Consider the following 26,516-nt stretch of genomic DNA (forward strand, 5'->3'; position numbering starts at 1 on the left):
GATTCATCGTGGGGAGTTAGTACATATACAAAACAGTTACTTTGTATTTGGTTTAGCAAAATTGCTGGGATGTAAGCTGCAGTCATATCACTACAGTAAGGAGAAACTCTGTCTGAGGGTGCCATCTACACAGGAAAGAGCAGAGCCAAGATATAGAGAAAGATTTATGAAAACATATTTTGAGCACACATATTCATCTGACCATTAAGCAACTGCCACTAATTTACGAATTTTCAGTTTAAATTGGTTGTCATCATGTGCAGTTCAGTAAGTCTAACCTAATATAATTGGTTAAAGCAATTATTTATTTTTTACTTCTTTGTATTTAACACATTTTAAGTATGGAAAAGGTAAGTACAGGTGTATTTAAAAATAACAATAGAAATCTCTTATGAATATTTATTCTTTAGTAGAATTATTGGCTAGTAGGAAAATCCAAATTCTGTCTAGTGAGACATACATATACATATATATTTATTTATATCAATTAAAATGTAATGACTTAAATTACATAATAAAAATCATATTAAAATTTTGTTTAAAAATACTTTACAAGTTTTAGCTATTACAAACAGCCCATCTGTCCATCAATTGGAAACTGGATAAAGAAGATGTGGTTTTTCTATAAAATGGAATACTACTCAGCCATAAGGAATGAGAAAGATTCATTCATAGTTAAATGAGTACATTTTGAGGATATACTTCTAAGTGAAATAAATAAGGCACACATATACAGTATCTCTGGTGTGAAAAATTAAACAGTACTCAAGATCCTAGTGGGACAATTAGCAAATAGGAAGAAAAGGACCAAAGGTGTAGGGACAGTGAGAAGGATAGGGAAGGGGGAATAAGGGAAAAAGAGAAAAATATGAGAAAATGTAAAAATGGAATTAAAGTGTTTGAAGGGGGGAGGGGAGGGGAGGTTGAAGGGAAGGTGGGGACAAGAGGAAAAAATGAGAACCAAGACCTGGCATGTAAAGGTACAAGATTCCAGTAATGAATGTAACTGTACTGTCTACCTAGAATGTACCAATAAATTAAATTTTAAAAAAATACGTTACTTTTTAGTGGTAATAGTAGTCCTTCCACCACTGGAGGGTTGGTTATGAGATGAGTATATTTCTTGTCTCAACTTTGAGAGTTCCTTACAAATAGAAGACAATACAATCATTTGAAAAAAAAGGAGAAACTTGAGGTAAGAAGCATGTTTGGTTGCTTAACAAGGTTACTAATAATTTCCACTCTCCTCTGAGCCTTGTGGTAAGAGTGTTTGAATCCCAAATATTAAGTAGCATATAGCGTTTTTTCACAGTACTCAAGAAGCTATATGTGTTTGGAAAAAATCACTACCCAAAGTAGGATATCCATATTTGGTACATAACTTGAAACTGAGTGGTTATAATTCTCAAGATAAAGTTGTGAAAGTTTTTGTTCTAAAAAGCTTGGTAAGCATATCCAATACATGAAAGCATTGCAACTTCAATATGGAAGCAGATGTAGCTTCATACAAAAGTTAATCAGTGAATGTTAACTCTAAGCACCATTTACCCAATAATAGTAATATATTAGCCACCATTTTTGGTAGTTCCTTTAGTACTTATCATATGCCAGATGCTAGGCTATATGCTGCAGACACAAGAAGAAATGTAATGTAGTCCCTTGATGAAGCAGCTCATAATATATTAAGTAGTTTGCTGGATTATGGGGGCATTTCACTGATAATGAAATATAAAGTCAATGTCTTTAAAATATCAACAGTGCAATATAATGGCCCTTAATGTTTGCTTAAATGCCATATTTCATTTGAATTATCTCTCCTGAAATATAAATCTTCAATGCACTGGCATATAATAAAGTGTGCCTCAGAATTGCGTCTTTTTCTAGTTCATAGGAAGCATTTTTCTCACATTACTGAGTTGTATTAGTTTTCTCCTCCTCAATCCTTTCTTTTCCTTACCTCTGACTGACGCTTTATGAGGGAATCCTTCTCTTCCAGCAAGCTTGTCAGTTCATGAAGCTTGAACTGGAAGTCATTACAGCTTCCTTCTCTTCTTGAAACATCTTTTTGGTACTGGTTTAACTGGGACTAAAGATTTAGAAAGAAATAAGTATTATAACCCTCACTAATAAAACATAATTAAATTCTTGTATGGTTTAGTTATCACAGAGGCAATACAGCCAATAATGAAATGAAAAGCAAAATGCCAATAGCTATAAACTTCTATAAAATTTTATGAAATGAAATGCCAGTTAGGAAATTCTCATTTTTAAAGGTTCCTTTACTATTTGAGACTATTATCTAAGCAATAGTCTTGCAACCCAATAATTAAAATAAAACTTAGAAAACAAACTTCAGAGTCCTTCATATACTAATTAAAACATTTGAATGCTAATATTTGTTGTGATTCTAAATTCACAAGTTATTCCTCCTGCCTGACTTGTCACAATACTCATAGCATCCTTGTGAGATAAGCACTATTATAACCCTTATTAACAAAAGAGGTAAAAGAATTTCAGAGTTTAAAGGGCGCAGAATTACCAAGTAACAAATCTTCAACTCTAAGACAGGTCTTCTGACTATAAACCTTGTCTATTTTTCTCTTCATCGCATATGTACACATAGATGGCTGTTAGGTTAGAGTGTTTATTAGTAATGTTTCAAAGGAACAGTAAACTGGCAGAAGAAATCTGGCAGAACAATAAGTATGCTTTTTAATAAATTATATTTTGTTTGACTATTTATTGGTAAATATTGTAAAGTGACATTTGGAGAGAAAAATCTATGATCATTGTAAACTGATATGTCAATTTTTGTTGGATTTGTTGCATGGTCCTGAGTGTGTCTGGGTGAATTATGGAGGCGTGGCCTTTGGTAGTATATTTGGTCCTTCACCTGATCTCCTGGTATCTTTTTCCTCTGCTCTGCTCATCTGCTACCATAAATAAATCAGCTTTACTCAGCCATGCCCTTTTGGTATGATACTCGTCCCTTGGAGTCAGCTGACAATAGATTGAATCTCGCCAAACTATGAGCTAAATCAAACCTTTCTTCTTTCAAATTGTATGTGTTGAATATCATGTCCAGAAATGCTGATGAATACAATCATTTTTGTCCACTAAAATAGTTAAGTGCATTTAAGTACATTTCAGAATCAATAAATTAAGGGGTTTATTAAGTCAGTTCAACAAAGAGTTATAAAGTAAAGCACTACATAATTATCCTTGCAAGTATCTTGATTTTAATACCAGTTTCAGGGACATAAAGTTCTACACTATTTTTGTGCTTGACAAAGTCCTTGATGTATATCATATCTCAAAGTTAACTGAGGATTTTTATAAATTCAATTATGGCTTTGCCGAATAATCTTGAATTTTGCTCTTGCCTGCATAAGCATGCTTTAAGCAAGATCATAAAATTTCCTCCACCTCCCCACAAAGTACATTTATAAAAATACAAAACAGTGAATTAATATCTTAACATGCTGCCCTATAAGAGATTAAGCTAAAACAAATAGCAGTGACACGTGTATTTAAAATGAAGTGTTCTATGACATATTCCTAAAACTCCAATTGATTTTTCCTTGTATTAAATTTGTAACTATCATGATTGGGTTAGAATGTCTGTGTTGAACTATGTATTTATACAATGTAGAATCAACATACTCTTAGCTTGCAGATCTCTCTGTCTTTCTCTTGGCTCAGGTTTTTTACCATCTCCGTGTAATGGTTGCCAATTTCATCCATTTTAGCCTGCAACATTGGACCTGTGCAAGTCTCAGAAACCTACAAAATACAAAATAACTTTCTGTAATTGTATTAATGTGAAGAAAATACGTATTATGTTACAAGGTTTGTTATTACATGGAAACCACATGATTAAATATATCATTAATATAAGAGAAATTTTCAGAATTTGTTTTATAAAGTTCAAATATCAGTATAAGACCCATGTATGAGATCATCTGAAATAATTCTGTCCACTTACTCAACTTAACTAGTGGCAATGCTAGGATTGTAATGATAGAATTACAGTAATAGTATATAGTTAAAACAAACTTTTAATACCTGTAATCTAAGATTTTTATTCTCTTTTTCTAAATTACATTTACAATACTCCAGTTCTTTTAATCTGTACTCCAGATCTGATAGTGTATGTCGAAGAGAAAGATTATTTTCTTCCAATGCCTGGCATTTTGAGCTTGAGTCTTGAAGTCCTTGCTGTAAGGAAGACACAAACATGTAGACAAATATGCACTTTACTGTTTGCAGAGGACTTATCTTTTAATTGATTGATTCAGTCAAATCAAGCAAATATTTCTCCATGGCCATTTTGATACATTCTTAACCTTAGCTTTTACGTCAAATCAGCCATATAACGTATTAATTTTGCCCGTAATCTCACTTGACTATCTTTAGTGAAAAGGAATCATTACTAGCTGAATTTTCAGTGTTCCAACTTAATCATCAGATTCTTGCTACTATTTGACAATATTTGAACAAAAAGACCATGTGCCTGGTTATGCATGCAACAACTCACAGTTAATTTTAATATTTATTAAATTTAGACACACAGTTAAGTAGGAATTCAGGACAGTCATGAGAGTGAAGATTAAGAAGGGGTGACCCTTAGAGATTCATTATAATTTTATAGGAATTATCTCTGCTTAGAAATTCTATTACAGTTCATACATTCATTTATTGTTCATGGTACATACATAAGTCAAGGTCTATAAATGCTTTTTGATTACCACATTACTAGATTAAATGACATTGAACTTTGATTTTCAATATTTATATAATTCTTGTCATCAACCAACAGCAGAAATACTTGTGTGTATATTTTATATTTAAAGAATATGTTTATCTGAGAGGGTATTCAGTCATTAGAAACACTTAAAGCCAATAATTTATCATATGAACACATTGTTCCATCATATTTTAATTCCATATGAACTGAATCTCTAAACTGTAATGTGTCAGTAATTGTGCATATAAAAGCTATTAATCTAGCTTATCATCAACAAAAGCATCAACTTACTTGCTGCTGGCGATTATTTGCTCTCACTGATGCCAAGAGTTCTTCATACTCTTTTATTTGAGATTCTTTGAATGCCAAGTCCTTCTCAAGCCTTATCTTGTCATTTTCCAGTGACTAAGAGCATAATTTATTTATTATGATTCAGAATTACAGAAACTTGCCAATAGACATATAATATACAGGCTTGTTTGCACTGAAAGATTTGCAAAAGCACTTGTTCCATTTGTAGTTTAACAAAACAGAATTCTTGAAAGTTAAGCAAAATATGGTTTAAAATTATTGAAAATCTAAAAATGTGCATTGGAAGGGACATTTTAGTGAACTGAACAACTCTCAGTGGAGTGAAATGGAACCTTCTGAAGTATTTTAGCATTTTTCTTTAATCTCAAATACTCCTTGTTAATTTCAGCAGGTAGTGCATTTTCAAGTTAAAGTCTAACTATACTCATTACAGGAAAAAAAAATGCCCAAACCACTTGAAAGTCCTCAAAGTGTTAATTATATGGAAAGTATTCTGAATATATCTAGCTATCTGGCCATTGAGATCAGAAACAATTAAAATAGAAATTACTAAGTTATAAATTCAGAATATGATTTATTATATAGAAAAGGGGGAAGTTCCCATTTAATGAGTCAGATTATTCTAATTCTTCAGGCTGCTCCCTGGCTTTAAAATTTAATTACCTTAGTGTCAAACTAAATAATAAATGCACACTCAACATTCTTTTATCTACACATTGGACAATTTCTCATCTTTCAATGCTAATTGACTATTTAAGAAAGTAATTTAGCTATGTCTAAGTAAGCAAAATCTTGCTGTTTTATTAAATTTTAAAAAGGTATATTGAATGTCTTAATTTCTTTTAGGAAGTTAAGAATTAGAAAGGATTTGGAAATATATCATAATAAATCTTACCGTCAAGTCATTTTGAAGATGTCCTAGCTCCTCTCTTATGTTACTGAATGTGGATAGTATTAACCGGAGTGATTTATCAGACATATCCCTCATCTATAGGAAGAAAATAACTGATGGTTTATTTTTCCTAGCATTTGAAAATAGGCATTATAAGAGAAAGTAATCTCATTTTTGTTCTTACCAGCAAACATATTGCAATTTTATTTGTGATATGACAATATTGATATGACACAAGGCATTTTGTTAATAATGTACTTAAGCAGTTCAAGTAATATCACTGGAGACATCATAACTAGATATTTGGCATAAATATTTATTATGTTTTCATGAGAAAGTAGCATTTTTTTCTCCCAAGGTAGAATTCCATCAGCAAAATCTTTAATATAATTTAATTTTTTCTTTAAAAATTAGAATAGATGAAACAGTCAACCTTGAAATAATAAAATGAGCTTTGATAAGTTTGCAGCTAAGAGTACAGATTTTGCCTAAGGTAAGGAGAATATAATACTAATTAAATTTAACTTTGAAGTCCAGAGCCATCTCTAATTTTAAAGAAGAGGGAGATAAATGTTGTATTCTCATTTGTTTAAAGAAAACATTTTTAAATAAAGAAGAGACATTATAGGCATTTATAGCTAAATGGATGCACTTTGAGGCTATACTTGGAAGTGAAATGAATAGGACACATGAATAAATACAGAATATGTCTCTGGTGTGAAAAACTAAAAGTGTAATGAGGTTTAAATGGTATAATTGATAGTGTGAAATAGGAAGAAAATGGATAAAGGTCAAGGGGACATGGGAAGGGTAGGGGAAAAGACAAAATATGAAAAAAAGGAAAAAACGGAAACATACTCTTTGTAAATAGGGAAGGGTGAAGGGGTTGAAGGGAGGTTTGGGAATGGGGAAAAATAAGAAGCAAGATATATCATGTAAAGATACAAGATCTCAATGATGAATATAACTGTTTTGTTTGTCTTAAGTGTACCAATAAATTTAATGGGGAAAAAAGAAAATACTTATTCAAGACAACTTCAGCTTATAGACAGATGGAGGAGAAATATTTTCCCCAGACCTCTTAGTACAAAAAAATCCCTGTACATTAGATATAAAATGAATATTAAGAGTCTCAGAATGGTGAAAAGAATGAGGACCAATTAGGACCTTTGGGACGGAGGAAAGACAATAATGAGTCCCTTCATTTGAGGGGGGTGTATTTTGTATATCGCAGACTGGTGTTGGGAAGCCAAATACAACAATTAACACATTCTTTCTAGAAAAATGACCACAAAAGGGAAGCCTAGTAAGACAGAAAACTTTTAGACAATGTCCACTGTATTACAATAAAACACCACAGAAAAAAATGGCAATTCTATTCTCAAATAATCAAAGGCTGAGAGATGAACCTAGAATTCCCCTTCATTAGAGTCTAAGAAGCCATACCAATGCCATTTACTAGGTTATTGTCAGGAAAGGCACAATGGAGAAATAGTTACTTCATCTTTACTGAGAATAAAATTAAATGCTAAGCACTGTAATGTCAGTTGATACCATGATACTTTGGAATCCATGATACCATGGACTTTCACTCTATCATATCAAGAAAGGCTTACAGGGGAACCTAGACTTCTACTTCTAACTGGCCATAAGAGATAGTGCCTCCATTTTTTCTGATTTTCCAGTATCAGAGAAGAATATTGCTGAGCAAGAATATTTGCATAGTATCCAAGAAGTAAAGATAACAGAATAAAAGCTGGTAGCTCCAGCACCTGGAATTGAGACACCTGAAAAATATCAACTTAGCAAAGAGGAAGAAAAGAAGTGCTCCATGAATCAGTAAAGAGCAGACAGAAGAGTTAGAAACCACAGAGAAACTGGAAAAATTGAAAACAATGCAGAGAAAAGAAAAAAGTTGTCATCAATTCTAACTCCAGCTCCTGGGGATGGGAACATGTCTTCAGCAAATACAAGGTAAGCCCTGAAAGAGTTGACAGCTCCAATGATAAAATTGAACAAGCAGTGGTACAGCCAAGAAAAGCTCATGGTATTGTAAGCTGCAGATACAGTATGGGTTTTTTTTTATTGAGTTTATTGGTACATTTAGGGATACAGTACAGTTACATTCATTGTTGGGATCATGTACCTTTACATGGCAAGTCTTGATTCTCATTTTTTCCCCTTACCTCTGCCCTCCCTTCACCCCCTCCTCCCCTCCCCATCTACAAACACTTTATTTTCATCTTTTCATTCTCTCACATTTTTTTCTTTTCCCTTTTTGTTCTTCCCCTACGTATCACACCTTCCCTACACCTTTAGCTCCTTTCCTCCCATTTCTAAATGTCAGTAATCTTATTAGAATCTTATGCATTGTTGCAGAATATTCACACCAGGGAAACTATTTGGTATTTACACATGTGGGACTTATTTATTTCACTTAGGAGTATATCTTCAATATGTATCCATTTTCCTATGAATGAATCTATTCTCTCGCTCTTTATGGCTGAGTAATATTCCATTTTATAGAAAAACCACAACTTCTTTATCCAGTTTCCAACGGATGGGCAAATAGGTTGTTTCCAAGATTTAGCTATTACAAACTGTGCCGCTATAAACATGGGTGCGCATACTTCTCTGTGATATGATTCTTTTAGTTCTCTTGGAAAGATACCCAACAGAGGGATGGCTGGGTCAAATGGCACCTCCAGTCTGTGGGGTTTTATTCTAGAAGTGACACTTTCTATAAGGCAGGCCAGCACTAGAGAAGAAATTCACTGCAATGCTTACCATATTTGGAGTGATATAATCAGGGCTATTTTGAGAAAGGGAATACTATTTAAGACTGAGATGCTCCAGAAATCACAAGTAACAGAGTAACCACACTTCAGTTTCTGGGTTTACGCTACCACACTGATTGGGTCACAGATGCCCACAAGAGACACTCATGGGGAACAGAATGTCTAGTCATAGATCACCTAAGCAGATTAAACAGCAGCAAGCTCAGCCGTTGGAGAATACAGCTCCTGCTCTGTGGTGAGAAGCCAGGGCAGTTATGTGTAGTGTTCTGAGTGGGGTAAGTCTGAATGCACTGGGATTACGTCCAGTGGAATGCATGGTTACTTCTAGGACATAACTCAGTGGTCTGCTTGATTTCCCCATCTGACCAGGTGATCAAGGATATACTGTGGCTTGGACATTTGTCACTTCCTGCAATATATGGAGAAAGGGACCTCTGGAACAAGTGCGGGCACCTTATAAGCCCAAAGGCCATAAAGTTAGTGAGGGATAGTAGTGGCTTGGGGCACAGAAACTAAAAGCCACTGGAGTGAATACAGCCCCAAAGCAGACAATACATCACTGAATGACACCATCTAACAGGAAAGGCTAGGCAGGACTCAGTAGTCACACAACACAATGTTTAGGCTTAGGTGTGACTTACTGTCCTCTTATAGCTGGTGGTTTCTAGTACCATTAGACAAAGAAAGCAGCACTTCCATGGGGAACAATTTTTTGACTCATTTTTCTTTCTGTTTTTTTTGTGGTTTTTTTTGGCTGTTGTTGTATTGCTGTTGTGTTTTTTGCTCTTTGCTACATTTTTATTTTTCTCATTTTTTCTATTTAATTTACCTAATTCCATTTACTTTCTTTTACTCCTTAATTGGATTTAATCACAATTTTCTTTCCTCTTTCTTGTCATCTTCCTTTTCTTTCCTCTTCAAATTTTACTTCTTTTTCCCCTTTCTTGCCCCTTCCACTTTTTGTTACTATTAAAACCTACACTGATTTTTACCTATTTATTTTATGCTATTATTGCTGATTTATTTCTTTGTCAATGATGACATAGTTACTGCTTTTAGAAGAAATTTACTAGATGTTAATATTTAGTATGCCTTTGTGTGTATTAATATGGCAGAACTCTTCTATTATTAAGGGTGGTAGAGTTGTCTTTATTGCTCTTCATGGTGATTTCTGTTGTTAATGGTGGCATAGTTCTTGCTCGGAGTTATTTTTTTTTTCCTTTCTTTTTATCTTATTCAGTTTTTTGGTACATTTTAGGTATACAGTACAGTTACATTCATCATTGGGATCTTGTAGCTTTACATGACAGGTCTTGGTTCTCATTTTTCCCTCTTACCCCTGCCCTCTCTTCACGACCTCCACCATCCCCTATTTGGAGTTGGTTTTTATTGTATACCAATATATGATTTGTCTGTGTGTTGTCTACATTACTGTAGTTTTTTAAACTCTTTTCTGAATGTTGCTGGAGACAAAGCCCACAGAAGAAGTTTGTACACTAAGGAAAAACTCTCAAATATTATATTGAGTACATTGAAGATTGATATTAAAATAACTAAAACCAACATTATAGGGAGAAATTCATCGTTGATCTTGTAGCTTTACATGACAGGTCTTGGTTCTCATTTTTCCCTCTTACCCCTGCCCTCCATTCACGACCTCCACCATCCCCTATTTGGAGTTGGTTTTTATTGTATACCAATATATGATTTGTCTGTGTGTTGTCTACATTACTGTAGTTTTTTAAACTCTTTTCTGAATGTTGCTGGAGACAAAGCCCACAGAAGAAGTTTGTACACTAAGGAAAAACTCTCAAATATTATATTGAGTACATTGAAGATTGATATTAAAATAACTAAAACCAACATTATAGGGAGAAAGAACCTAACTAAAGAAATTGCCACAGCATTGACAGTTTTTCTACCCAAAATGATATTCAATGTGCAGCAAAAAAAAAAAAAAATATATATATATGTAAACAGGAAATGCAAGTAAGAAGATGCCTCTCCAAAAGCCCTTACCTCTTCAAGAGTAGAAAGAAGTAAAGAAAGTTACAGGCAAAGAACTAAAAAACAAAATGGTCAAACTATTTAGAGAGATCAAAGAAGAAACATATGGAAAATCATAAGATGTTTAGCAAACTTCAAGAAGATTTAAATAAATGGAGAAATTAGTTCATAAAATGTTCAGTGAGCTTAAAATGGAAACAAAATAAGTTGATCAAGTTAAACAAGATAATACAAGATATGAATCAACATTTTGGTATATAATTAGAAATTCTGAAAAGAAATCAAATAGAAATATAGAATATAAAAAGTTCATTGGAAAGCATGGAGTAGCAAATATGGCATGGAAGGATACAGAGTCATAACTTGAGGACATCCTAAGAGCAATAGAAACCATGGAAGCTGGATTCAATAGCTGCTAGATGAATAAAGGCAAAAAACAAGCAACCTCCGAATTATAGGAATAAATGCAAAAGTAGAAAACGACTCAAAAGGTATAAAAGTTTATTCATTGAAATGATAGCAGAAAAAATTCAAATCAAGAGAAAGCAAGTGTCACAGACATATAGAACCCTAAATACCCACCACCAGAAAAAGATCAGCAAAAATATAATACACAATCATAAAAAAATCCACAAATTTTTAAAAAGACAATATTTGAAGGTGTTAGAGAAGAAGAGCAAGTAATTCTTAAATACAAGCCATTTATAATAACAAGAAAATTCTGAGGACAAACTTAAAGGGCCAGAAGGGATTAGAACAAAGTTTTTTGAGCCCTAAAAGAAAGCAACTATCATAATGAATATGCATAACTATCTTAGTTTTAGACACAAAGAACTTCAAGCCAAACTGATCAGAAGAGACAAAGATGTCCACTACATCCTCACAAAGGGAACAATTCAAATGAAGAGATACCAATTATAAATCTATATGCACCAAATATTGGCACATCCAACTTCATTAAACAAAAAGTACTGGACATAAAAGGATGGATAGACACCAATACAATCATAATGAGAGACATCAATACCCTATTCTCAGCAAAAGATGGACCAAAAATCAACAAAGAAATATCAGTGTTAAACCACACCATTGAACAAATGAATTTAAACGATACCTACAGAGTATATAATCTAACAACGACACAACACATATTTTTTTCAGTAGTACATTGTGCTTTTTCCATTATTATTTCCACATTCAGGCCACCATTAGGCCATAGAGCATGCCTAAGAAACTCAAAAGAAGCTAAATATTCTTCTCCATGCTATCATATTATAGCAGAATAAAACTAGAAATCAAAAGCAAAATGAACCATGAAAACTAAGTAGAAATATGGAGATTAAGTATACATTACTGATAATCAACAAATCATAGGAGAAGTCAAGAAAGAAATTTAAAAGGGCCTAGAATCAAATGACAACAGAATCACAATGCACCAAAACTTGTGGGATAGGATGAAAACAATCCTAAAACAGAAGGTTATACCTTTGAATGTATTTATAGAACAGAGCATTCTCAAATAAATAACCTAACAGTGCATCACCAGTCCTAGAATTACAAGAAAAATCTAAAACCAAAACTAGTAGACGGAAGCAAATTGTAAAGATCAGAGTGGATATTAATGAAAATGAGACTAAAAATTCACAAAGAATTAAAGAGTTGGTCTTGGGGAAGAATAAAGAAGATTGTTAAACCAAAGTTACCAGAAAAAGGAGAGGAAAAAAAAAACCATATCAATGCAATTAAAAAAGGAAAAAGCAAAATCGTAGGGGACATTGCCAAAATTCAAAGGATGATAAGAAACTACTTCCAAAACTTATATTACAAGAAATTGGAGAACCTAAAAAAAACTGAAAAGTTCCTAAATGTACATAAATTATGTAAGTGGACCAATCCCAAAGAGATCAATAACAAGCAATGAAATAGAGGCAAGAATAAAAACCCACAAACCAAGGAAAGTCTAGGACCTGATAGATATACCAGAGAATTCTACCATAATTGCACAGAAGACCTAATGGCAATACTCCTCAAACTCTCCCATTAAATTGCAAGGAAAACTGCCTAACTCATTCCTGGAAACTAGGATTATTCTAACAACAAAATCAGACAAGAATTGAACAAAAAAAGAAAACCATAGGCAAATATTAATTATCATAGATGCAAAAATCCTCAATAAGGTATCTATTCAGAGAATGCAACAAATTATTAAACCATGCATCATAACCAAGTTGGTTTCATCCAATAGATGAAAGGATGGTTCAAAATAAGTAAATCAATAACTGTAATATATCACACAAATAGAAGCAAGGATATAAATTTTATGATCATTTCAATAGACACAGAAAAATTCTTCAACAGAATCCAACAACTATTCATGATAAAAAAAAGAAAACTTGATGGCAATTTTTTTTACAAATGACCGACCTTATCTCAATCTTATAAAAGGCGTTTAAGACAAATCCACTATCAACTTCATACTAAATGGAGGAAAAGTCAGGAGTAAACAAGGCTGCCTCCTCTCACCGATTCTGTTTTCAATATAGTACTTGAAACCTTAGCCAGAGCAATCAGGCAAGAGAAATACACAAACTAACAAATAAATATATACATACAGGAAAGAATTCAAGGTATTTTTACTCACAGATTACTTGATCTTTTATATCAAAGATAAAAAACTGCACCAAAAGACCCTTAAATCTAATACAAATTCAGCAATGTAGCAGGATACAAAGTACACAAAAATCAATAGCAGTGATTGCACACATTACCCCCATAACTCAAATCAAAAGACAGAGCAAGTGTGTCCTTTCTTCGGGGAAATCACCAGTAAAGAAGAGTGACTGGCAAATTGCATAGAGGTTGTAAGTGCATGAAATAAATGCTATTGGGTAAGATGTTGCTCTGGCTGCAAACCTCACTCCACTGCACATCAAGAGAATGCAAGTTATACAAGGGGGAGGAGGACTAGGGAACCATTAAGTTTCCCTGCAACCATGGGGTTCCATTAGAGTGTGTGGACAAACCTGCAGATGACTATCAGTGCAAAGCAACGGACAAGCCCAAAGCCATCCCATGGCATTCATTCAAGATTTAGTGTGTGACCCTGGGTATCTGTCCCCTGACTGGTGGGGAAAAGTTTCCCCTTGAGGCTAGAAATAAGTCTTTTCCAAACACCACCAACAAAAGCAAAACAGAGAAATAAAGGAGTTAATAGGAAAAGGAACACTTGAGAGTTGGAAGCCTCTGTCTTCCCACAAAATGAGTTTAGTAATGGGAGGTTGAGGAGTCATTGAGGCAGGGTGCCTCACAGCTGCAACAACAGGTGATCTCTGTGTGACCTGGACCCCCAAAAGAGATGGCCAGAGAAGGGTTGAAGGGAGAAAGGCAGGAGGACATACACCAGAGGCAAAAAGCCAGGTCTGGATCACAAGAACAGGAATTTGGCAGTGTGGGGGAAAGGGAACTTGCCAGCTTCATATACCAACTACTGAAGAAATGTTAAATATTGCTTGCTGTGAATTAAACTTTCTGATGTAACTCTGTGCCAAGAAAGTTCAACAAGACTTGGTGCAGGAACAAATAATACCATTGATTTAATGTAGTAGATGTGCCCAGGTATAACACATACTAAATAAAGCACAATATCCATAAAAAAATCAATAGCATTTCCATATGCCAATAATTAGCCCACCAGAAAGAAATGAAGAAAATAAACCCATTCCTACTACCTTCAAAAATATTAAATGCTTAAAAATTAACCTAACCAAGGAGATAAAATATCTGTGTAAGAAAACCTGTAGTAATCTGAGATTGAAGAGGACACCAGAAAATGGAAGGAATATCCCTATTCCTGGATAAACAGAATCAATATTATCAAAAAGGCCATATTACAAAAATGATGTATAAATTTAAAGGAATTCCAAAAACTCAACAGCATTTTTCACAGAAGTAGAAAAGAATCCTAAAATTTTTATGGAATCAGAAGAGAAAAAGAACAGCTAAAGCAATCCTGACCAACAACAGCAAGGCAAGAGTCGTCAAAATCCTGGATTTCAAATTATATTACAAAGCTACAGTGATAAAAATAACATGACACTGGCACAAAAGCATACGTTTATCAATTGAATATAACCGAAGAAGCAGCAAATACGCCATGGTCTTTCAGCCATCTGATTTTCAACAAAGGTTGCAAAACACAATGGAAAACAGAATGCCTCTTTTTAAAATTTTTAAATGAATATTTTAATGTACCCTTCATATAATTTTGCACATACTTTACATTTTAATCTCTAAAGAAGTGGAGAAAAATTTGGACTCTAATTTACAGCTATAAGGATAACACTGCAATTTGAGAAAGATTAGACATGCTGCTAAATCCTGCCAATGTAAACAAGATAGATTTTCCTCTTCTTTGTTTAAATAATTTAATGTTGCACTTATATACTAAAATCCTTTCTGCTCATGCCACCACTACTAGTGAAGTTTAAAATATAACCTGAGTAATTAGCCTGATAGTTTTTTCATACTCATAGGATTAATTCTCCTAATTTCTTTATAACCATGTTTGAAGGATCAGTTAGCTGTCCAGTTCTGTATACTATCCTGAATAGACCTGAGTGTGAAATATTTCCAAGGGAACACTACTCTGTAGAGAAAAAAAATTCGTAGAGACAATTTATAGAAATGATAAATAAACCTACTTATGTAAGGAAAAGTAATGTGACCACACTTCTGTAGCCTGGGTAGTCACAGAGTCTGAACAACTCAATATAAAAAAAATTGAATTTAAAAAATGCAAATGACATAGACATTTCTCTAAAGAAGACTTTAAAATATCCGATAGATCTGTATAAAGGTACTTATCACTACAAATAAGTAGAAAAATGTAAATGCAAACCTCAATTAGATATCACCTTATATCTACTTGGATGAACAATAAAAACATCTGAAAATATAAATTTTGCTGAGATTGTGTGGGGAAAAGGAACTCCTTTACACGGTTGGTAGGAATGTAAAATAGTACAACCACTGTGGATATCAGTATGGAGATACCTCAAAAAAAGTAAAAATATAAATTCCATTCGACCTAGTTATACCTCTTCTCAGTGTATTTCCAAATGAGTTAGACATCATATTACAGTGATATATGTCCACCCATGTTTATAGCAGCACAACTCATAACATCTAAATTTGAAAATGGCCTATATGTCCATCAACAGCACTAACAACCAAAGAATACTCTACCCAACAGAGCACACGTAGTTTACAAGTACCCCCTGAACATATACCTAGATGTACCATATCCTAATTCATAAAGCAAAATTTAACTGTTTTAAAGTATTTGATCTCAGAGTATGTTATTTGACAATAATGGGATCAAACTAGGAATCAATTAAAAATCAGGAAAATCCATATATACTTTAAACTATAAACTTAAAAAAAAGTGAATGCAGAAGTCTGAAGGGAAATAAAAATACACAGAATTTGGGCCAGGGATTTAGCTCAATGGTGCTGCCACCTGTCTCACAACGCAAGGTCCCAAGTTCAGTCCCTGATACCAAAGAAACAAACAAACTAACTAACTAACTAAAACCCCTCAGAACTGAAATAAAATGAAAATTAAAAAAAAACAAAATTGGCAGGACATATCTACCATTGTGCAAGGAGGAAAACTTATTACTAATTGTTTATATTGGAAAACAAGAATGGTCTTAAGGCAATAATTTAAATTCCTGTGTCAAGCAACTTGATGAAGAAAATCAAAGTAAAACAAAAGCAAGCAAAAGAAGGAAACATCATTTTAATTGTTAAAGGCATTAAAATTCTATTATTTTTATCAATTTGAAAATAGAAATCAATGAAAATGTAAAAAGAAAACAGGGAAGACCAACGATATTAAAATCTGCTTCTCTGAAAAAAACATTAGAATTGATAAACCTGTAGTAAGACTGAGAAAAGGAAGAGATGACACAAACTATTAGTACCATGAATTAAAATAGGGATTACCAACGCATATTGCGGCAACTAAAAAGGCAATAAGGGAATACTATAGACAACTATACACATGAACATGTCCTATGTTTTTCAACTTAGATGAAATGGACTGCTTGCTTTCTTGAAAGAAACAAGCTACCACAGATCACACAGTATAAAACAAATTATTTAAATGGCCTCATAAATATGCAGGACTTAACTTGGAGTTTTAAAAAATTCACAAGAAAACCATCTTCAGACTAGAGAACTCAATCAAATGTTTAAGTTAAAATTAATAGTAGATTTAGTCTTTTCTGGAAACCTGAAGAGGCAAAAATAATTCTCAGTTCTTTTTATAAAGTTACTACTACCCTGATATTAAAAAGAACAAAACTGCTGGTGTGATGGTGCACACCTGTAATCCCAGCACTTGGGAGGCTGAGGCAGGTGGATCATTGTGAGTTCGAGACCAGCCTGGGCTACACAGTGAGTTCCAGAGCAGTCTGAACTACATAGTGAGACCCTGTCTCAAAAAACAAAAAACAAAAAACAAAAACAACAACAACAACAACAACAGCAGCAGCAACAAAACTAAACTAAACTAAAAATCATTTACATGTAGAAATTCTCAGAAAATGATGTTCAAAGAAAGAACCTTTGAATACACTTGGATGGGCATCCTCTTTTCAGATAAAATATCCAGGGTGCTCCTAATATTTAAGTTCTAAGAAGCATATACAGTCCCATACTACCATATCTCTATCATACTATGTTTCGTTAAAAATATTTGTTTGAAAAATACATCACATGTACAAGTAAAAATTACCTATGATGGGTGTTATCATTATGTATATCTAAAATGTACCAATAAAATAAAAATGTAAAAAAGAAAAGAAAACTGCATCACCATGCTCATTACTTGGATGATCAACAAATGTCTAAAGACAAATACAGTATTTCTAGAATGACTTCCTGAATTTTAATCATTCAGTACTAGTTTTTGATGAACTGATTAAACTATACTGCAATTAAAGTCTAATTAACCCTTGTGAGATATGATTTTTAATTTGGTACTTTCTGTTCTTAATTAAGAGGCATAATGTAGAATATTTTTTAATGTTGATCTCACCTGTAGAATATAGCGAATTTGCTGTTTTGTGAACTCTGACAATCCTTTAGGAATCAATGACTCAATGTCTTCTGACTGTAAGGAAAGAGAAGCTTATCCATTGAACACTTTAATTTTTAAAAAAATATCTAGGGTCATCCATCCACAGAATTTACATTATAAGACACAATTTTAAGGATATTTAGAGTAACTATTTGAGGAGTAGTTTCAACAAACTTCATTGTTCTTATTCGAATTAAAAATTGTATATGTGGGGCCAGGGATATAGCTCAGTGGTGCCGCCACCTGCCTCGCAAGTGCAAGGTCCTGAGTTTGATCCCTGGTACCAAAAACAAAAACAAAAACAAAACTGTATATGTACAAAAATATTTCTAGTTGCTGGCATATACAAGCTTTTGAAGCATATAAAAACTAAATTGCTGTTTATTTTGTTGATTAAGTAGATTTCAGTTTTCTAAAGCTGAGAATAATATGTGATCAAGGAAAATTTAAATGTTCTGCTAAAATTGAATCCTAAAGTGCCAACTGATAAAACATTTTTTGTGAATGATTTTTTTTATACCCGCTCCAAAAATTTAATTGACAGTTATATTATACTAAAGGCAAAATAATATTTATTTCATCAACCTGTATTTTTGGTCTGACATATATACTAAATTAAAATGATATTATTAGTCAAATATCAAAATCTACTATATCTGATTTTAAATATTTTTGTACTTACTGTGTCAGTAGACTCAAAGTCTTGTTTGCTGTAATAATAACAAAGAAGACAATCTTAGAAAAATTCATTCACTGATCATACATACATGCTATTCTGTTAATTTTATATTTTTGATGTCACAATAGTACCAATTAAATTTATAATCACAAAGAAAAATTAATACTATCTAAAATAGCACTTTTAGTTAATTTGATTTAAAAATTTTCCAGCACTAGTTGACCTATTGAAAATGAACAACATCTAAGAGCCGGGCGTGGTGGCGCATGCCCGTAATCCCAGCACTCAGGAGGCTGAGGCAGGAGGATCTCTGTGAGTTCGAGACCAGCCTGGGCTACATAGTGAGTTCCAGGTCAGTCTCAACTACATAGTGAGACCCTGTCTCAAAAAAAAAATTAAAACAAAGAAAATGAACAACATCTAAGTAATAAACTATACAGAATTGGTTAGTATTCCTATTTCCACAGGTCCATTTGAGGCTAGATGTAGAAGTCCTCAGTACTTGACAATAAATGCTGCCTGGGTAAATGAAATAAAAATAAGCTTTCTCTTTGTTTCCACCTCCTTGTTCTCCATGTGTTACTCTCATTTGTTGTTTGTTCCAGCTTTTCTTTACTATCTTTTCAACTTATTTATAATTTTTTTATTCAAAGATCTGAACGTGTAAGGTAAGACTAACTCATTCAGTGTATTCTATGGCAGCGAAGAGGCCAGAAGGTTATTTGAATCTTTACATAAGACAAAACTTCAAAAGAAATGACCAAAATTCTAGTGGAGTAATACAATTCCTGGCATCAAAATGAGTGTATTGGTATGGGAATTTAGAGACCTTTACTGGAGCCAAATGCTTTAGGAGAATTGATAATTCTTATAAAACTAACTAGAAGTTACTCCTTCTGGAATGGTGAAAATGGGAAAGGATACTATTGTTATTATTGTCAGGGGCAAGAGTGAATCTTTTATTTTAATTTACTTTCTGTCTCTACACTTGGTGAAAGAATTGGGCCAAAATATATATGGTGAATATATTTCTCAAAAATAACCACTGTGTATATTTTCTAACAGAAAGAGACTAAAGTAAGATTTTTGTTGTTGTTTTATGTTTTGACACAGGGTTTCACTATGTACTCCAGGCAGGCCTTGAACTCAATATGTATCCTAGATTAGTCGAATTCATGTCTAACTTCCTGCCTCAGCCTTCTGAGTGCTGGGATTGCAGGCAAGCACCAGGTAGAATAAGAATTTTATCACATTAGGAGCTACATTTACTTTTCAAATAATTGTTTACTAATACTATACTGCTTACAGAGATAAGTGGGTCACTCAGTGTGCAAAATCTCCTAGATGTATTTATAAAAATATACAAGCTAGTGTGGAAAAAAGAACTGTATTTTTTAAAGTCCTAACTATAAATGTACAACTGCTTACATGCATGTATGTAGTATGCTCTTGTTACTCAAAATAGAAATTGTGGGGAGGTCTAGCAAAAATAAATTATCTTCTATTTTTAATGGTTTATTAAAGCAATTATATGTATATATTTGAAGCTAAGATAGGTTAAAAACATGGATCACAATGCAGCTTCAATAGCTCTGCATCAATATTTGTAGGATTTATACTATTAATAGATAACTTTGTGTTTAAAAATACTAATCTTTCCTTCTTCCAATTTCAATGTCCCTTTAGTATACATGTCCCCAGTCACTTGCTTCTTTGTGTAAATAAGAATATAAAACAATAAGCAAAACAGGGACCAATAAATGATGTTTTATATTAGAATCTTAAATAGTAATCAGAATTATTCTTTGAGACAACCTTCCTTAAGTCTTACACATAAGTAGAATATAAACAGTGGTTGGTTGGCAATGGGACTATATCTTATAGAATAAATGTAATATCTTAAAACAAGTGCTAGTATAACATGTGTTTTTAATCAAAACTCAACCTTTCAACCCATTCATTGTTGAATTGCATTTTGGAAATAGATGAGTAGAGACCAAATCAACGAACAAAGTGACAGGAAAGAGGGCAGATCAGGAAGATAGAAAGATTAGTAGGAATTATATCTCCATTTAGCACTAGGGAATGGTGACAATATAATCTTCGTGCAAAAAAAAGAGTGACTCACTATGTCAGTTACTGGATAGGAAGAACTGAAATGATAAAAAAGAAGAAAAAAGGAGAGAGAAATTGAGAAGTAGGAGAGCAACAAAGAGAAAGAAATCGACAGCCTGCTGACAAATGAAAATTCTCGAGCACCAAAATTTTATAAGACTTTACTCTGAAGTGTTTACTAATTATGAAATAATTTCAGTTCCCTTGCTCAGTTACTCTTTCTTCTAGTAAGTACAAGGCAAAAAAATGGAATATATTTAAGTCAAATTATATAAACTTATTGAGTTTTACAAATATCATATACTCTGAACTCTTAGGCAATGCAAAATATGAATAGTATCCTTTCCTATACTTTATACAAACTTTAAGTATTCTGAGGCAAATTTTAAGCAATGTAAAATCAGCCCTAACCTGGTATCCTTTTCAAATTCAATGATGCAAAAATTAGTAGTTCTTTAAATTTGTGTGCATTATATTAAGCAATTTGCCTGGCATTATACATCACTGAAAACTTAAGTGATTTTCCTAAGGAATAAAGGTTTCCAGAGTGTAGGTTCTAGTTCCATCTATACATAACATCAATGCATAATTAGATGTTCTTCATAATATTATATAACAATTCTATGTACATTAATGAATTCTAATTAATGATTTATATGCAGTAAATATATACTATATGAAATTAATATATTATACCAAGTGAATTTATAACATGTGAAATACAAATTAAACACCAGCTTTTATATATTAAACACACATAAGTAGAATATAAACAGTGGTTGGTTGGCAATGGGACTATATCTTATAGAATAAATGTAATATCTTAAAACAAGTGCTAGTATAACATGTGTTTTTAATCAAAACTCAAAAATTGTACATATTTATGAAATATCATGTAATGTTTAGATACATGCATATGTACATTAAATCCTGCAAGTAATAGTAAACATATTTATCTTCTTTGTGTTAAAATCTTTCAAAACCCTTTGTTACAGTTTTTGAAATATACAATATATTATTGTATCTCTGGTCATCTCACTGTCCAAATACACTAGAATTTCATGCTCCTAACTGTATCATTGATAAACCTTTCTCTATCCCAACTCCCCTACTATTGTCCTCTGGTAACTGCAATTCTACTCTCAATTTCTATGAGGACAGCATTTTTAGATTCCACATATGAAAGAGATCATGTGGTCACGTGATTCTTTGACTTTCTCTGTCTGGCTTATTTCACTTAACATAATGAGCTCCAGTTCTATCAATGTTGTCACAAATGGCTAGATTTCATCTTTTATGGCTTAATACCATTCCAATGTACACATTACCCCATTTTTATATATTCTTTAGTTGATGGACACCTAGAATGTTTCCATTTTTTTTTGCTATTGTGAACATTCCGGCAATGAAAATGAGTACAGATGTCTCTTTAGTACACTAATTTCAATTCCTTTGTATATATACCTAGGATTGATATAGCTGTATCATACATTTGTTCTATTTTTAATTTTTTGAGAAACCTCCATACTGTTTTCCATAATGGCTCTACTAATTTACATTCTCACCAACAGTGTATGAGAGTTTCATTTTCTCCACATACTTAAAAGCAGTTGTTATCTTTTCATTTTTTACATGCTCATGCATTTTTTAGTTCTTGGCCCAAGAAGCTGATTTGCCTTCCCAGTATTTACAAAAAAGATATACAAGATTATTGGCTGATCACGAAAGTGTTGGTGTATCTTTGTCTAATAATTTTCATAAACTACATTAACTCTTACATCTGCTCAGCTTTACACATATAGCTGCCCCATTAAAAATATTGGATTTCTGCTATGAACTTAAAAATTCTCTATAAAAATCTAAAAAGTATAAGAATGTAGTTAAATATTTAACAGGTAGAACATTGAGAGAAAATGCATGTTTACAATACCTTCCTCCAATTCTCTGCAAATGTTCTAATAAGCAGTGATATAGATCAGTATTCTTACGACATAGGTCAGCAAGCAACTCTCCGAAATACTTGGGATCCAACTTTTCAGGGCCATCATCCTGAATTATAACCTGAAGCAAATATCAATAACAATTATGAAGAATATTATGTTTTTCTAAGTTCACTGATATTTTGATTTTAAACGAGAAAAGTAAAATTACCTATTAAAATTATCACATGAACCAAGCCACTAAATTTTCCTTGCATATCAATAATTTATTTTTTCAAAATGTAATAATATTATAACAGCATTTTAAATTTCATTAAATTCTATGTAATAAAATGATTGAAAAACTTTATTCACAAAAATCTTGAATAGAGGAATTTAAATAAAACAGGACAATAAATTAATTAAAAAATCTCTGATTTTTCCTATTATTACCAGATGGCTTTCTCATCTATCTCCTATGAAGAAAAATGTGAATTATTTGAATTATATTGATTATAAAAAATAATTTTCATTTGACTTGCATATTCTCAATGAAAGCAAACTTGGTTTATTAGCTAGTCTTTAAATTAGAATAATAAACACTCAATTCAATGTGTTTTATGTATTTTTTTTCAAAACAATTTTTTTTTGGTACCCGGGATCAAACTCAGGGCCTTGCACTTGTTAGTCAGATGTGTTTTATGTACTTTTATTGGATTTCTTCCATTACTATTTGGACTGAATATTTAGTCAATCCAACTTGGAAAAGAGTAGCTCAGGGCCAATAATAGAAAATTCAGAGACCTAGAGACATTTGAAATCCTAAACACAAATTATTGTGAATAGTCCTAAATTGTGGTAGACTAAGCTGCTAGCCTGTCCTAAGTAAAAACCAAACAGCTTCGATGTTGACCCGCTGATCACCCCATCAACACAGTTGTGTCGTTACCCATGACAACGGGTTTACGTAAAGAAGTGATCTAGGTCATTACCCAGTAACATTGTGTTATACTATTGTTACATTCTCCTCCCAAAGTTTATGAAACTCTTTGCGGTCTCCTTCTCTCTGCGCCCCTCTTGTCCCATTTCCAGGTATTTCCCCTTCTCGAGCTCTGCCAATTACTGACCCCGCGGGCCGGGGCACTAAATTAGACATATTTTATTGGTATCATATCAGTTAGCACCAATATTTTCACTATTATTGGCTACCATTCCTGTATCCCCAAGATGCACTGCTGAGAGGATAACTTAGGTCATACTCCATTTTAATTCTGACATTGCGTGTAGAAACAAGTGTAATAAATATACAGATGACAAATGGTTCAAATTTGCCCACTGATACTTCCTTTCCAACCTGTTCTCTGAATGCAAATTACTCATGTTGAGGCAAATGCAGGGATCACAAAGTAAACAAAGATGAGCTTTATTTTTTTCTTCTTTCTTTATTAGTACATGCCTGCAGTACATATTGAAGGTATATGTACATGACATATATTAATTCCTTTTGTGTCTCCTTCCTATAGTTGCTCCATCTCTTGGTCCCTTTCCCATTTGTAAAAGGTCTGTCTTCCTGTTTCCTATTGTCTTTTAATTTTGCTCTTTAATTTTTCTTTGTAATCTTGTATATCTGATTTATTTCACTTAACATTATGGATTCAAGGTGTATACATTTTTCATAGTCACATCTGTGACACGAAAATCAGTTTATAAAATACAGGTCAGTATGAAAAATTACAGGATACAAAACAGTGTATTATCACATTTTATTAAGATATCTATATTTATAGTTTTAAAAATCTGGATGAATATAGCACAATTTAATTATCTTATAAATGTACCCTTTGGAGTTGCTATCTTAGAGAGGTAATGATTATCTCCTGAACAGTGTAAAGTGCCCTATATGAGAGAATGAAGTAGATAAACTTGTAAAAGTCAATATCCTCACATACTATGTTTAAATTTCATAAAATTTATTAGCGTACACAGATAGATAAGGATACCATATGAAAATATAAACTGGGCATGGTAGCGCATGCATGTAATCCCATCATTTTGAAAGCTGAAGCAAAAGGATTGCCATGAACTCAAGGCCAGCCTGGGCTACATGGTAAATGTAAGTCCAGCTTGGAATATATAGGAAGACTCTATATCAAAAGTCCAAAAAATATGAAAATATAGATTCATATACCTATATATTCAATATAAAACTTTAAAATGCTTACATCATGAACATAATAAAATTCTTTCCCAACGTGTTCTCTGCATCAGTCGTAGTAGAATTCAAGGTTTTGGGCACATCTCACACTATTCCTGCCTTTGGGTCTTTACTCACATTCTTCACTTTACTATCTCCGTGAAAATTGAAACTCTGGGGCTGGGGATCTAGCTCAGTGGTTCTGCCTTGCAAGCATAAGGACCGGAGTTTGATCCCTGGTACCAAAAAACAAAAACAAACAAACAAAAAAGAAAGTTGAAACTCTGTCTGAAAATTTAATTTAGCTCTTTGTGCTCAATTATTTTTATAAAATATTTTTATTTATTTATTTTTTGGTACCAGGACTTTGTATTTGTAAGGCAGGTAGCAGCACCACTGAGCTAAATCCCTGGTCCTTGAATTGTTTTTATATTGTTTTATTGATATAAGTCTTGTTCTACCAGCACCTTCTTCCTACCAAAAAAGAAATAAGCAAATTTAGGGATAAAGAATGTCATATTTTTTGGTATATATCTTGGCAAAGCATGACACTAACTACACGTTCTATAGCTATTCAATAAGTATTTGAGGAATTGAAAGAAAATCATCTACCTGATTAGGACTGATCTCAAATGCCTGCTGATTCTGAAGGAATTTTCTTACAGATGTCTCTTTTAAAGCAATCCATGAGGAATGGTTAAGAAAGTAAAAAAAGAATACAGGCAGTATTTCCTCAAGAATAGTGTGGTGACACCCTTTCCTTCTTCCCCAAAGTAAAAAACAAATAAATTGCAACAAGTAAATAGAATTTATAGAGTTGTAGGCTGACATTTCCGTTCTACCTAGACTTCTGAATATTGACTATTATCTCTTAAGTGAAAGGATTCTGTCAGAAAATGATGGTCAAACTATGGAAACCTTTATTCAGAATAAGCATGAATACTCAAGTGGTGATTTTTTACTTTACTCGTTTTTTTTTTCCCTCCTGTTATAATCATCATAAACGGAGTGGCCTAAAGCATGGCTTCATTTCGTTAGCCAAGGTCATTCAAGTGCTGAGCTTTCTTATTAGAATTTCCAAAGAACTAATTTGATACATTATACATGTAGCATTTCACATAATTTTTTCTGTTAGCTAATTATAATCCTCTTGTAATATGGTGAAAATCATGCTGCTTTCCCTCCCAGTTTAATTTATTTAACAGGATAATTTTATAGCTGTGGATTGTCTTAAAATATTTACATTTTGGCAAGGCATTAAGGATTAAACCCAGGGCCTTTGCACTGAGCTACATCCCCAGTTTATTTGTATTTGTTTTATGTTTAGATAGGATCTAAGTTGCCGAGGCTAGTCTCAAACTTGCAAGGCTCTTTCCATAGCCTTCCAGAGTGCTAGGAACACAAACGTGTATCACCACATCTGGAAATATTTATTTTTTTGCACAAATAGTCTCCTGTCATTTTGCTGCACATTGGTAGACCTTTTAGGTACCTAATTCTTTGCCCACATGAATAGTTGTGCCATTAATGAAATTTTACTCATGATTTCTGTGTGGTGAATTTAGTGCACTCAAAGAATCACAGAGGCTGGGACATAGAATGATTGAGTTCAATATTTTGTATGTGGTGAGAGCTAGAAAAGAGGTGATAAAAGCTTTTAAAGGAAAATGATTTAATTCTGAGAAAATGTAATAACTAATGTTTATTTA

The 26,516-nt window shown here is 32.9% G+C and overlaps 1 protein-coding gene across 1 annotated transcript in view; it reads right to left on the reverse strand.

The window, feature by feature from the left end:
* The window catches only part of Pof1b (POF1B actin binding protein), a 98,202-nt gene that overhangs the window by 8,867 nt on the left and 62,819 nt on the right, over window positions 1–26,516 (reverse strand). The window contains exons 7-15 of the mRNA XM_010612873.1: window positions 22,625–22,755; window positions 18,583–18,610; window positions 17,859–17,933; window positions 5,955–6,047; window positions 5,039–5,152; window positions 4,066–4,218; window positions 3,664–3,783; window positions 1,958–2,086; window positions 1,062–1,144 (exon numbers count right to left, since the gene is read on the reverse strand). Coding sequence (XP_010611175.1) covers window positions 1,062–1,144; window positions 1,958–2,086; window positions 3,664–3,783; window positions 4,066–4,218; window positions 5,039–5,152; window positions 5,955–6,047; window positions 17,859–17,933; window positions 18,583–18,610; window positions 22,625–22,755 — 926 coding nt within the window. The remainder of the gene's footprint in view (window positions 1–1,061; window positions 1,145–1,957; window positions 2,087–3,663; window positions 3,784–4,065; window positions 4,219–5,038; window positions 5,153–5,954; window positions 6,048–17,858; window positions 17,934–18,582; window positions 18,611–22,624; window positions 22,756–26,516) is intronic.

This window comes from Fukomys damarensis, unplaced genomic scaffold (genome assembly GCF_012274545.1).
Source record: "Fukomys damarensis isolate Sample0158 unplaced genomic scaffold, DMR_v1.0_HiC HiC_scaffold_39, whole genome shotgun sequence".
NCBI classification, from domain to species: Eukaryota; Metazoa; Chordata; class Mammalia; order Rodentia; family Bathyergidae; genus Fukomys; species Fukomys damarensis.